Source organism: Lissotriton vulgaris, chromosome 2_1 (genome assembly GCF_964263255.1).
Source record: "Lissotriton vulgaris chromosome 2_1, aLisVul1.2, whole genome shotgun sequence".
In the NCBI taxonomy this organism is placed as follows: Eukaryota; Metazoa; Chordata; class Amphibia; order Caudata; family Salamandridae; genus Lissotriton; species Lissotriton vulgaris.
In genome coordinates this window covers 683,049,066-683,062,464 of record NC_141687.1, presented here as the reverse complement: position 1 = coordinate 683,062,464, position 13,399 = coordinate 683,049,066, and the positions used below count along the sequence as shown (strand labels likewise).

Sequence of the window (13,399 nt, the reverse complement as noted above, 5' to 3'; positions counted from 1 at the left end):
ACGTTGATGGAAGGTCACTTAGTGGGACTGAACTCACTGTACCGAAGATTGTCAAATGTGTGACAGTTAGAACTTGTTTTCCACACATGCAAAATGTATTTTTCGACATCTTTAAAGTCACGTTCTTCTTCTGTCTCAGCAAATCCTTTGAGAAACTTCCCAGATTCAGCAATTAAAGCTCCAAGCTTTACTCATCATGTCATCCCCATAGGAATATGTGCCTTGATAAGAACACTGGGCATCTCTGAAGTTTATTGTACAGAAAGCAGGATTAAGGGTCTTTTCTCATCTGTTTCATAACCTATCCATAACTCTGATAATTCATGGCTTACAAACATTGCAACATATCTAAGTAGCACAATAAAAGCATCTGTACCATTTGACAGTACAATGACTTGATTGTAACCATTTGGAACCACCCACTCAACATGTGGCAGAACATGAAGGTCAGCTTCCTCCACTTTGCTGTTAGGTTCTTGAACAATATGCCTCCCACCTTTTGAATATATCTCTGCAGGCACCAACCCCTCATTGGCAATGTTTGAAAATTCAGTGTTCCCTGAAGCATCAGAAATGTTTCAATATTTTGGTGAGTTAAAATCTCTAAGTTCCTCTTATTCGACATTGATAACCAGAATTTATCAAGTGGAAGAGGTGTAGGTGTCAAATGTTTGATGCAGGCAAGGTCAATTGTTCCACTTGTAGACATTCACCTGATTCTCTCACATTCTTTGACAATAGTTCAAGATAACTGTCAAAGCAGTTCTTGTAAGGTTCACACTGACTATGATATCTGTAAAACAGTCTGAACGACCTCTCTGAAGTTTTGCATCGCCGCCACGGAAAAGCATGTTCTCGCTGCCTTCCTAATATGGATGGCAGTGTCTAACAGACACCGCAACCATATAGAACCCTTTTCCGCCCAGTCGACATGTCGACCGGGCGGAAAAGCGGCGACGGAAAGACCGTCTGCCGGTTTTCCGCCCAGCATAGTAATATGGTGGGGGAAATGGGTGGGGGAAATGGGTGGCGGGCGGGGAAGGATGTCGGGCAGATCGCCACTGCCCGCATGGCCGTGGCGATCCACCCGACATCCTAATGGGACCCTAAGTGTACTCCCCATTCCCCACATGGCTCAAGCTGTTATTTCTGCAATATCGTTTGTGTGCCAGTGAATTTCATATTGGCCTGAAAACCTTGTGTGGTAGCACCAAAAACCTTCACCCTACTGTTTTAAAAAAAATCATTTTATTAATGACAATGTTAATGTAATGCAAACACATTCTCACAGCTTACACAGCACTTTACATCAAATGAGCTTTATCCTTTTCTCACCTAAATCTGTCTACTACACTTCGTATCTATCGTCCCTAAGGTACTCTACTCATTCTATGACTGGGATTGGATGAACAGTCATCTGCGGAGAATCACATATATTTCCCCGGTACTCATTCCATTTTCCATATATTTGTGACCATTTCCTAGGACAGCCCCTTGATTCATGTACTGTTCGCCTCATCAACATACACCAATCAAGGTCTCTCTTCCATATTGTAATTGTTGGAGCCTCCCGTGCACCCAATATTTTAGCAATGTTACATCGTGATATCATTATTCCTAGCGTTACCCAGGTCTTTGCTTTACTACCTAGTTCAGTAGGTTCCCAGATATTTAGGAGGCACAGTCCCGGCTTATTTTTTATCTGTGTTCCTAAGACTTCTTCCATACATCGAATCATCCAGTATTGCTGAATGTGAACACATTCCCAGATAATATGTATCAATGTACCCTCCTGGCCACACTTTCTACCACATTCGGGGTCTTCTCTATGACCCATTTTTACTGGAGCTTGACACTACAGATATACCCTGTGTAGAACCTTGAGTTGTACAAGTCTTAGCTTGGAGGAGATCCATGTCTCCAGGGGAGACGCCAAGACTTCCTGCCTGTGATCATCCTCCATACCCACTACATCAATTTCCCAGTGTTCGCACAGCCGAGGAGGAGATCAGTCATATTGTTAATTAATTTCTGATACGTCAAATAGATAGCTTTTTGGGGCATATGTTTGTCAAGGATTCTATCCTCCAGCTGGGCGGATTCTATCAGAGATTCACCCTTTGGAATGACTGCTTGCAGTGCATGTCTTACTTGTAAGTATCTGAAATATTCCATGTCTGCAATTCATATTCCTTCTGCAGCTGTGCAAAGGAAACTACTTCTCCCTTCTTCCACAGGTCCCCCACTTTTGAGATTCCAATCATGTCCTATCGGTCAAAGCCCCTAGCGTTTTTCAGTGTACAGAGTTTGTCTGTGTCCCACAGCAGGGTGATCTGCGTGATTTTTCCAGTCCCTCCAAAACATTTTGTGTGCAGTATGCCATATTCGGACCGCATGGTCGGTAGGGCCCGTCAGCTGCAAATTTGTTGGGTTGGTATACAGTGCTATAATATAATTCCCATCTGGGAGAAGCCATCGGTCCATATTGTATCCAGGGCCATTGTGGGGTCTGTATATGCCTTGATTTATTGCTGCTAGGTGTGCTGCCCAGTAGTACCTTTCCATATACGGCAGTCCTATACCCCCGTCATACCGCCCCATTATTAACTTTTGAGTCGCTATACGGGGTGGTTTTCCCTCCCACAGAAGCTCCCTTTGCTCCCCCTCAGTTGCCTTGAAATAGTCAACGCGAACCGGGTTCGGTGTATTTTGTAATACATATAGAAAACACGGCAGGGACATCATTTTAAATAATGCAGCTCGACCCAGTAAGGACAAAGGGAGAGACCTCCAATGTTTGACATCGCTTCAGAGCCACTGCAGTGGGGGTAGGAAGCTTCGCTCGTAATATGCTGCAGGGTCTATGGTGACATATATTTCCAGGTATCTGAAACCCTTGTGTGTCTCCTCTGTCACATACTTTTGGGGTGGGGGGAAACTCTCTCTTAGAACATAGATGACAGACTTATTCCAGTTTATGGTGTATCCGGAATATTTCCCAAAATTGGTGAAAAGGTGCTCTATTTATCAAGGTTTTTGGTGAGGCCAGGTAAAGCAGTAGGTCATCTGCATACAATGAGATGCGGTCCTCCCAACCCTCCGACCAACGTAGGCCCCTCATGATGGGATCTTTCTGTATCCACCACTCCAATAACTCCAGCATCAGAGCGCAGTGCAGTGGGGACAGGGGGCACCCCGCCTGGGGCCCCTCTCAAGGGTAAATGTTGGTGATTTTCGGTTATTTACTACCACCTGTGCAAGTGGCTCAGTATATAGGAGTCATATCTAGCTCAAAAATGTGGGACTGAATCCCATTCTTTTGAGGACTGCATAAATATATTGCCACTTGAAAGTATGAAATGCCATTGTGGTATCTAAGAACACCACTACTGCTTCTTCTTGCAAAGTGTCTGTTCTGCTCACCACTCCTGTTTTGCTGAATTCGTTTTTGGTAGCTTTTAGTGTGCTCTGCATTTTACCAGTGTTAACCAGTGCTAAAGTGCTTGCGCTCTCTTCTTCAAACATGGTAAAACTGGATAACACCCATTTGCCCCATTTAATGTATGTTTACATCCCTAGTAAAATGTTATACCACACACTGAAATCTGCTAAATAAAATGCTACTAGTGGGCCTGCAGCACGTGTTGTGCCACCCCCTTAAGTAACCTTTAAACATGTCTCAGACCTGCCATTACAGCCCATGAGCGTTTTTGTTTTAAAATGCCATTTTGACGTGGCAAATAAATGTTTTGTTAGACCTAACCCTTCCTTGTTTAATACCTATAAGTCACCCTTAGGGTAGGGCCTATACAGCCCATAGGGAGGGTACATTGTGTTTAACAGGTTGGAAATGTGCGTTTAAGTTTTAACTGCCCCAATAGTGAAAAACTCACAAATATATTTCTTCACTACTATGATGCCTACTCATTCGATAGGATAACGTTGGGTTATCTTATTACATTTAATACGTGATCACTTGTGGCTGGTAGCAGGTAGAAATATCATTTTTTTGGTGTCTAGGGAATTGTAATATAAAATCCTCTTCCATAATAAAGTCAGATTTTATGGCACAATTCTGAAAAGACCTCTTTAGAAAGTTGGCATTTTCTGTCCTAACCATTTGGTGACTGCAGCTTGTCACATGGTTAGTTGGCCTTTGTGTATTCCTCCCAGACAGCCACACAAAATAGGGACTGGGTGATGGGCCATTCATGGCAGGATTGGGGGCAGAGCTCTGCACACCCCCACTTGAACTTCAGACACTGCTTCAGCTCACACACAAAGAACTTCAGGCTAACCAATTGTGACTGCAGACAGACTGGGACCAGGGCAGGGAGGAAGGAATTCCAGGGGCTCTTGTGGGGTTTCTCCCACTTCTAAGCCAGCATAACGTATAAAATGGGAACCTCTGAGCCACTCTTCAGTACACTCCTGGACATGTGGACTTACAGAAGAAGGAGTGTCCTGCCTCCAGAAGACTGCCCTACTACTTGAAAGTAAGACAGGATTTGCTCCCTCTATCCCAAGCTACCTGAGTGACTCCAAGGGCTAGTTAGCTGGACTCTTGTTGTGAGCGATAGGGACACAACAAGCTCTAGAGGCCTCTCTGCCACTTCCCAGCTGACCTGCTGCCCTGAGCCTACCTGGACTTGCAAATAGACCTGCCTGACCCTGCTGGCCTCTGCTGGATTGAGTTCTTGATTTCCAAGAGGGGCCTCCCATGTCTTGGACCCTTGATGTGGCATCAGTTGAGCTCCTCTTGGAAGAGAAAGAGAAATCCTGACGTTTTGGGCTCTTTGCATCTGTGAATGTGCCCATTTGCAACCTGCGCTGACCACCAATGCAAAGATCTGTTGAGCCTATCTGTTTGTGCTACAGTGACCGACAGCAACAACAGCAACACAAGATCTACGCTTCAAACTACAGCACTGACAGCCCATGGCTAGCGCCAATGCGAAGCTCCAGCAACGACCCTTCACGATGCCTGACAGGATCTTCACACTACAGCCATGACTTTCACCAGAATCGGCCTGCTCTTGGGGCTACTGTAACGACGATCCGTGACACCCTCCGTTACTCTCTCCCTGTTCCTCGCGACCTCTACGAACTGGACTCTTCATGCCAGACTTTGATAAGGCAACCTATTCAGCAGGGATAACCAGGTCCCTGTATCTCGCTCCATTACAAACAGTCTGAACTTATGATTTTCAACTAGTCTCGCACAGCCGATAACTGCGAGCAGCGCTTTGTGCTTTTAGGCATAATACTTACCTAACAAAGTGCATGTCTCTGGTTCTACTGATTGAAATTGTGTTGTTTTGGTGTCAAATAATGTATTCTATTTGACGGTTTTTCTAAATTAGTGTAGGATTTTTCAGGTGTTGTGTTTTACTTCATTACTCTGTGTGTGCTGCATAAATACTTTTACACATTGCCTTTAATTTAAGCCCACGTGTGTGCCTGGCTACAAGATGGTTTAACACAGGTTAATTTAGTGACTTTTGTGGTTCACCCTGATAACGGCTGTGGCAATTGATTGAATAGGGATCGCACCCCCTCAACAAAAATAACAATTTCTTCACATACAGCAAAGGTAAAATGATCAACTAAACTCATCTATTTGAAGAATGAATGTGCCATTTAAGGAACCTTGTACCCTAATTTTGCCTTTATTGGGGAGGAGGAACTTTCCAGATTTCCTGACTGCTCTACCCTTTGTCATGCATATTTTTTCAAAGAAGTTCACGAACAGAGTACTTAGCCTGCAAACTGTGAATTAAACAAAGAACAAAAACAGTCTCGGACAATCAGATTTAAGTTTTCATTAACAATTCTGTTCATTGACCATATTTGACAAGATATTTATAGATTTTTTTTTTTCAAATTTCTTAAAGACTGCTTTTATGGCTTTTCTTCTGCATTGGAATTCAATAACAGTATCTGAGGGTGTGCGCAAACTGTTTACCCATCCACTTTTTACTTTGCTCCTCTTTAATCAATCGGTACAAGCCTTTAAACGACTTAGTTGAGGTGTGCATACACATGTTTTTCCAGGGCGCATGTTAGGTATCATTAGCGCCTTATAAACTAAAATAAAAATGAATAAATAAATGAATGCGTTTCCCTCCAATGATGGATCACATTTGTTAAAAATTAAATATGAGTAAACTGAGCACAAACGAACACTGTATACAAATGAGATTCATGGCGGTTTTCTGACCTGATGCCCCTGTGATGTCCATTGCCTTAAGATTTCTGGCCTTTATTATGGTAATTGTTAGTCTCCCAGCAGTAGGAAGGTAGCAAAGTGAAAACATCAAGTCTCCAAGGTCCACGTTGTCCTAGCAAACAAAAAGGAGATACTAAGTTTAGAATTTCAGTAAAATACAGACATATGGATTGAACATCACTTTCATAAGAGACTGGTGATTATAAAGACTATTTTCTTTAAAGGCATATACATTCCCAAGAAAAATAATAATTCTGAACTAGGTTAACAATTCTATGTCAAAAACTTAAAATTCAGCTTTCATAATTACATTTGCACTCTATTTAAATTATCAAAATTCGAATGGAGAACTTTGATATATACACCCGATAGTAGATCCAAACAAACCGATTACCAAGACGTGCGTCTCGATCCAGTTTAATTTCGAGTGAAACCAATCTGGCAAATTAAAATGTCACTGCTGCATGTCTCTTGTTTTACAGGTCAATCTTCTAAGAAATGTAAACAAACGTGTCATGGATACTTAGTTATGCTAGTCTAGATATTGTTAATAACTTTTCCACCGGTTACAGTTCATTTTAAGAGACATATTTCTACACTCAAAGAAAATAATGCATCCTAAAATGTGAAAAAAATCTGCAAAATGAAAGCATCTCAGAAAAGATAATTATTGTATTTCAACGTGGTTGATTAAAGCAGTCCATGGCAATAATCCGCATACATCCCTTCATATGTCAACATATATCTTGTTCATTTCCAATATAAATATTGCTTTTATTAGGCAAGGAAACAGCGGCAGGGTGTATGCTGCTAAAATGAAATTGATGATGCATTCTGTAAGTTCGAAACAGATCTGCAAGGTGGTTCTCCCAACTATTATATAAACCCGTCAGAGAAGCTTATTGTAATGTCATGAACACAAGACTGCCCCCTTCTATGGTGTAACTGAATTCGACGAACACGTTTTATTACATCACTGTGGAAGGATCCGGTGCTTCTCACTGGACCATGCTGCTTCAAAGAGAAATATATGTCATCTCCCATATATTTAAAAATTCCAACAGAGAGCTAGCTGGACAATGGGCGTAATCTGAAATGGACAGTGTAATCCTGACATGAATTCAGACATCTCGTGCATTGTGGACAGCCTAGACATGCTGGGTCCCTGCCCTATAGATTCCTGTCCTTCATCTGATGTCTGGTAGGTACCTTGAGACCTTTAGCGGAACCCCACCCTCTTCTTCTGATACTTGCCCTCATTTAGGGCTGCAGACCCCACCAGATGTGGGCCTCTTTGTAATTGTGTAGAGGCTCTTGGGTGACAGGCATCGATTAATTTGTGCCTTTAGTTGCTACACTTTCAATGGAGCTTTGTGGCCCTCTTCTGGATATCTTGCAACTGCTATGAGTTGCTGGGTCTACACAGTAGTGGGGAGTTGCTTCACCAGTTGCTCCTCTGTTGCAGGATCCTACACCTGGTGGCTGTATTCCATGGTGTTGTCTGCTGCTATGATCATGGTTTAAGATGTCTACATTGGCCTATTCCCGTTTCCCTGAGATGCCTGTAACAGTTTTTAGACGTGTAGTGGATCTACTGACATCCTTTAAAGTTTTATTCCACCAGGTGTGACCCTGCTATATTGGCCTTGCTGCTTTTGTTTCTACCTGTCTGGATTTGCCTGCTGCCAGCCCACTTCTTGCGGAACCCGCTCCGCGGGTCCCGCTGCGTGAGGAGTGTTGACTGCAGCGCCTTGAAGGGGACACCGAGGGAAGTACTTCACGGGGCTGCGAGCGAGTGCGTGAGCTCCTTTGGGACTGCATTTCCCAGGAGCGCCCGCCAGCCCTGATCAGCTACACCTGGGCCGCTCTCCCCGACCCCTCCTACCCTTCCACCGAGCCCTTATCATCTGCTCTTGACGAGTTGGCGAGTGGGACGCCTTGCTGCTTTTGTTTCTACCTGTCTGGATTTGCCTGCTGCCAGCCTACTTCTTGCGGAACCCGCTCCGCGGGTCCCGCTGCGTGAGGAGTGTTGACTGCAGCGCCTTGAAGGGGACACCGAGGGAAGTACTTCACGGGGCTGCGAGCGAGTGCGTGAGCTCCTTTGGGACTGCATTTCCCAGGAGCGCCCGCCAGCCCTGATCAGCTACACCTGGGCCGCTCTCCCCGACCCCTCCTACCCTTCCACCGAGCCTTTATCATCTGCTCTCGACGAGTTGGCGAGTGGGACGCCTTGCTGCTTTTGTTTCTACCTGTCTGGATTTGCCTGCTGCCAGCCTACTTCTTGCGGAACCCGCTCCGCGGGTCCCGCTGCGTGAGGAGTGTTGACTGCAGCGCCTTGAAGGGGACACCGAGGGAAGTACTTCACGGGGCTGCGAGCGAGTGCGTGAGCTCCTTTGGGACAGCATTTCCCAGGAGCGCCCGCCAGCCCTGATCAGCTACACCTGGGCCGCTCTCCCCGACCCCTCCTACCCTTCCACCGAGCCTTTATCATCTGCTCTCGACGAGTTGGCGAGTGGGACGCCTTGCTGCTTTTGTTTCTACCTGTCTGGATTTGCCTGCTGCCAGCCTACTTCTTGCGGAACCCGCTCCGCGGGTCCCGCTGCGTGAGGAGTGTTGACTGCAGCGCCTTGAAGGGGACACCGAGGGAAGTACTTCACGGGGCTGCGAGCGAGTGCGTGAGCTCCTTTGGGACTGCATTTCCCAGGAGCGCCCGCCAGCCCTGATCAGCTACACCTGGGCCGCTCTCCCCGACCCCTCCTACCCTTCCACCGAGCCTTTATCATCTGCTCTCGACGAGTTGGCGAGTGGGACGCCTTGCTGCTTTTGTTTCTACCTGTCTGGATTTGCCTGCTGCCAGCCTACTTCTTGCGGAACCCGCTCCGCGGGTCCCGCTGCGTGAGGAGTGTTAAATGCAGCGCCTTGAAGGGGACACCGAGGGAAGTACTTCACGGGGCTGCGAGCGAGTGCGTGAGCTCCTTTGGGACTGCATTTCCCAGGAGCGCTGCCAGCCCTGATCAGCTACACCTGGGCCGCTCTCCCCGACCCCTCCTACCCTTCCACGAGCCTTTATCATCTGCTCTCGACGAGTTGGCGAGTGGGACGCCTTGCTGCTTTTGTTTCTACCTGTCTGGATTTGCCTGCTGCCAGCCTACTTCTTGCGGAACCCGCTCCGCGGGTCCCGCTGCGTGAGGAGTGTTGACTGCAGCGCCTTGAAGGGGACACCGAGGGAAGTACTTCACGGGGCTGCGAGCGAGTGCGTGAGCTCCTTTGGGACAGCATTTCCCAGGAGCGCCCGCCAGCCCTGATCAGCTACACCTGGGCCGCTCTCCCCGACCCCTCCTACCCCTTCCACCTATTGTGTTCACACTCCTTATTAAGCCACTAGTACTCCCGCAGCGCGGGAGAGCGCGCGGGAGAAGCCCGGGACAAGGGCGGGACCGTCTGTGGCCGTCCGGGGCCGAAAGAGGCCGGGCTCGGCCACCCCCCTTACCAGTGACATATAACATCTCCTCCAGTAAGTGGCTTAGAAAAGTTGGATTTGATTAGTGATTAACATGGCAACGTCCACATCAACAAACTCTGTAAATAGCCATCCAATAACTCCTCCTGTAGAGTCTGGTCCACTGGCAATTGGCCCCTTAGATAAAAAAAATTTTAACCGCTCACTGGTAATAGACAAAGAGTTGACCCTGGCAGAGAAACGCGCAGAGCGTAGGCTATCAATCGAAATACTTAAGAATTCAACGGATAAGTTTTCTAATCTAGCTTACCCCACCCTGGTAACTCCTCTGTCATCAGTGAATCTGCCAGTTGCAAATGAACATTTTGAGGTTCAGGCCCAAAAACCAAACAAGGATGTTGTGACAGAATTAAATAATCCTTGTGGTGGCAAAATCCTACCAGCACCGCTCACTGACTCTGGTGCTCAGGTTACATTGGCCCAACCCAAAATCGGGTCCAAACGGAAACGACCAGCATCTGTAAGAAAATGTAAATGGGTGGTCAAACCCCCTCAAAAACTCAGGAAGTTACATAAACTCGTGAACACAGGAGAGGTAGCTACTAACGAAACTCAAAGTACAGAAAGTGTTACACCTACTAATCTTGTTTCCTTGAACAGCCAGGATGGAGATGATAATCCTTGTATCGACTCCACTGTACCATGTAAAGATAAGGTGCAATCACTTGTAAATGTACTCCCTGAACTGGAAAAATTGTTTAGATCACTACTCACCCCTATTGAGGATAGAATTGCCAAGCTTGTAGATAGGCTAAACCATTTTGAACAGACAACATTAGACAATTTCTATTCTACAAAATCACTGATTAAAGCGAATAGGGTGGAAGTAAGCACAAACTCTCAGGTCCTAAACAACCCTGTTATTCAGGATAAGGGAAGAAACCCCCGAAATAGCTTTCCTTTACCTCCCAAACAGAGCAAACCTACAGCTAAAGCCATTGTAAAATCCTCAGATAGAACTGAGAGAGCAAACGTTGGTCCTGATTTACCTCAGTCGACCATAATACACCCTACACAGCCCACAATTCCCCCGACACAAAATCCACCAATCGCAATGAGTGCTGAGGATACAGTGCGTCACCAAGCGGGAATAGTACCAACAACCGCAAACGTAATTAATAGCACGCAGATAGCCCAGAATATTCCGGTGGGAGGGAATAGGGCCAATGCAGGTCTGTTGGTAGGTAAAACTTCAGTACCGTCCCAAATAAATAACAAACAACAGGCGCCGAAGCCTGTTCCCCAACATGCCTCCCAAGCTCCCAAATCTATCCCACCGCCCTTGACAAAGCCACCCCACAGAAAACCACCAATTAATCTCACCCCAGACTCCTTTCCCTATGTGGCAGTTCTTATAAATGTACCACCATTACCCCCAGGCCAGAGAGAAACTTTCCAGATGCTCAAAAACAAGATCATGCACTGGCTAAAGGAAAACCGTCCTCTGCCTGGCGACATCGACGGGCTAATCATAGGGGTAAGGAGAATAGATTGGATGGGATATACATCGAAAACCCTGGGTGGGGATTGCATAGTGGTTAATTTTCAAGACCCAAGGGTGGCGGGATGGATAACAAGGCAGGGATGGGGAACAAACAAGGGAGGTATCGGAATTGTAGACCTTACTTTTTTTTACCCCCGACCCACTAGTGTAACGACTAGTTTACTCAATGAACCCCTTATTCCCCCTACTGTATCATGGCCAGTCAATCCCTTACCACCTCCTCCTGTTGGTCAAAACCATACCACATACACATATTACAACTCTTATGTAGGATGGCAGGAGCCGGGATGGGGATATTGACAAACCAGTACAGACAGCATAGGAGGGAATATTAACGAGCCAAAAGGGCAATGCGATGTTCTTGGTAATACAATTGTTACAAACCTATTGGTCAATAACATCGAGACGGGGGGTTTGGTTGAAGAAGGTGGCTTTAGACTGGGAACCCTAAATACAAATGCCAAGATAACATACCCAGCTACAGCCAATACGACAGTCGATCCAATAGATGACCTAGAAAGGCAGACTAATTCTATTGAAAGCCCCATGTTAGCCCAAGTGTTTCCAATGACTAACACTCGAGATGGGCCAGATGCTGGCATTGGTACGCTTTTATCTTGGAATGTTGCTGGGCTGGCCAGTAAATTGGATTCCCAGTCCTGGGTGGACTTTATAAGTGGGTATGACATCTGTTGCTTCCAAGAAACCTGGGCTTGTGATCCCCTTTTTTGTTTTGGTTATTTGAACTATTGTATACCAGCGTCAAAAGGGGGAAGAGGGCGGCCCAAGGGAGGCTTAACTGTTTGGGTTAGACAGGACCTGCAGATCAACATCAAAATGTTGGACCTGGGAAATTGTGATTTGCAAATATTAAGAATCTCCGTAGCAAAGGGTCAACCTATAGATTTGTATAATGTCTACGTGAGAGGTAACAAAGTAACCAATTTACCCACCATTGAGCTGAGTCCCAGGAAAGTGTAACGATAATTGTAGGGGACCTCAACAGGACTTTTGAACCTTTGGACTGTACAAATGACCTCTTGGAGAGCGAAGAGGACAATCTCTGGGGAGTACCACCTCTATGCCTAAAACCTGTAAAGAGATGGACAAAAGAGATCTTATTACTGAATGGAATTTGTATGGAACATGGTTTAAGAGCACTGAACGGGAGGACATCAGGGGACAAGGAGGGCAGCTACACTTTTGACAATGGCATCAACAGGAGCCGAATCGACTACATTTTGTGCAGTCTCCAACTGTGGGAAGGGGTTGTTGATATGACAGTTAGGCCCCGGGTTGAAAGTGATCACAACCCCCTCTGTGTGACTCATAGGTGGTGGAATACTGGTGCGGGTAACCCTATAGAGATATGCGATGAAACCCCTGTTATGAGTAATGATGAACGCAGGTTAAAATGGCCCAAGGTACTGGCAAACGAGGCCACCATGACTTACATCAATAATGTTGTTGATTGTGCAATTTCCGCGATGGAAACAGCGGTTCCAGTGGTTCCAGGGGATAGTGGAATCACCGAAATCCACAATAAGTTATTCTCCCTCCTGAGACCATGCTTCTTCATTAAAAAAAGGAAAGGGAAGAAATCTAAAGAAGTGGGAAGGTGGTTTGATAGTCACTGTAGATCAGCACGCTTAGCCCTGGGACAAGCCATAAGGAATAGGGACCGCGCCGCTGTGATAAAGAATAGGGAACTGTACAAAATGGCCATCTACCGTGCTAAAAAGAATTGGGATGAAGGCCACTGGGCCGAACTAAAAGAGGCCTCTGATAGTAAAGACTCCAGGGCATTTTGGAAAATCATCAAGTGGGGTAGTGGAGCCGGTCCTGCGAAGCCAGACAATAATGTAGCAGAGGAAGCTTGGGTTGATTATTTCAGACCTCAGTATGCGGAAGTTAACCATCCTGTGGCAGCTGACAGTATAACACCGGTTTATGCAACCGACGATCTGTTCTCCCTTAGAGAAGCGGAAATTGCCATTGGTTCCGCGAAATGTGGGAGGGCGCCTGGTCCAGATGGCATTCCACCTGATATTTTTAAACACGATATGACCAGATGGGCGAGATATACCCTCCTTGTAGCGAATGCCCTAGCTAAGGGGGAAGTGGTCCCAGACCTCTGGAAAGGCGC

General features: G+C 46.1%; 1 protein-coding gene across 2 annotated transcripts in view; it reads right to left on the bottom strand.

The window, feature by feature from the left end:
- SYT9 (synaptotagmin 9) overlaps positions 1–13,399 on the bottom strand; it is an 881,257-nt gene that overhangs the window by 199,637 nt on the left and 668,221 nt on the right. For both annotated transcript variants that reach the window (XM_086955878.1, XM_086955879.1), the window contains exon 4: positions 6,221–6,341. In XM_086955878.1, coding sequence (XP_086812004.1) covers positions 6,221–6,341 — 121 coding nt within the window. The remainder of the gene's footprint in view (positions 1–6,220; positions 6,342–13,399) is intronic.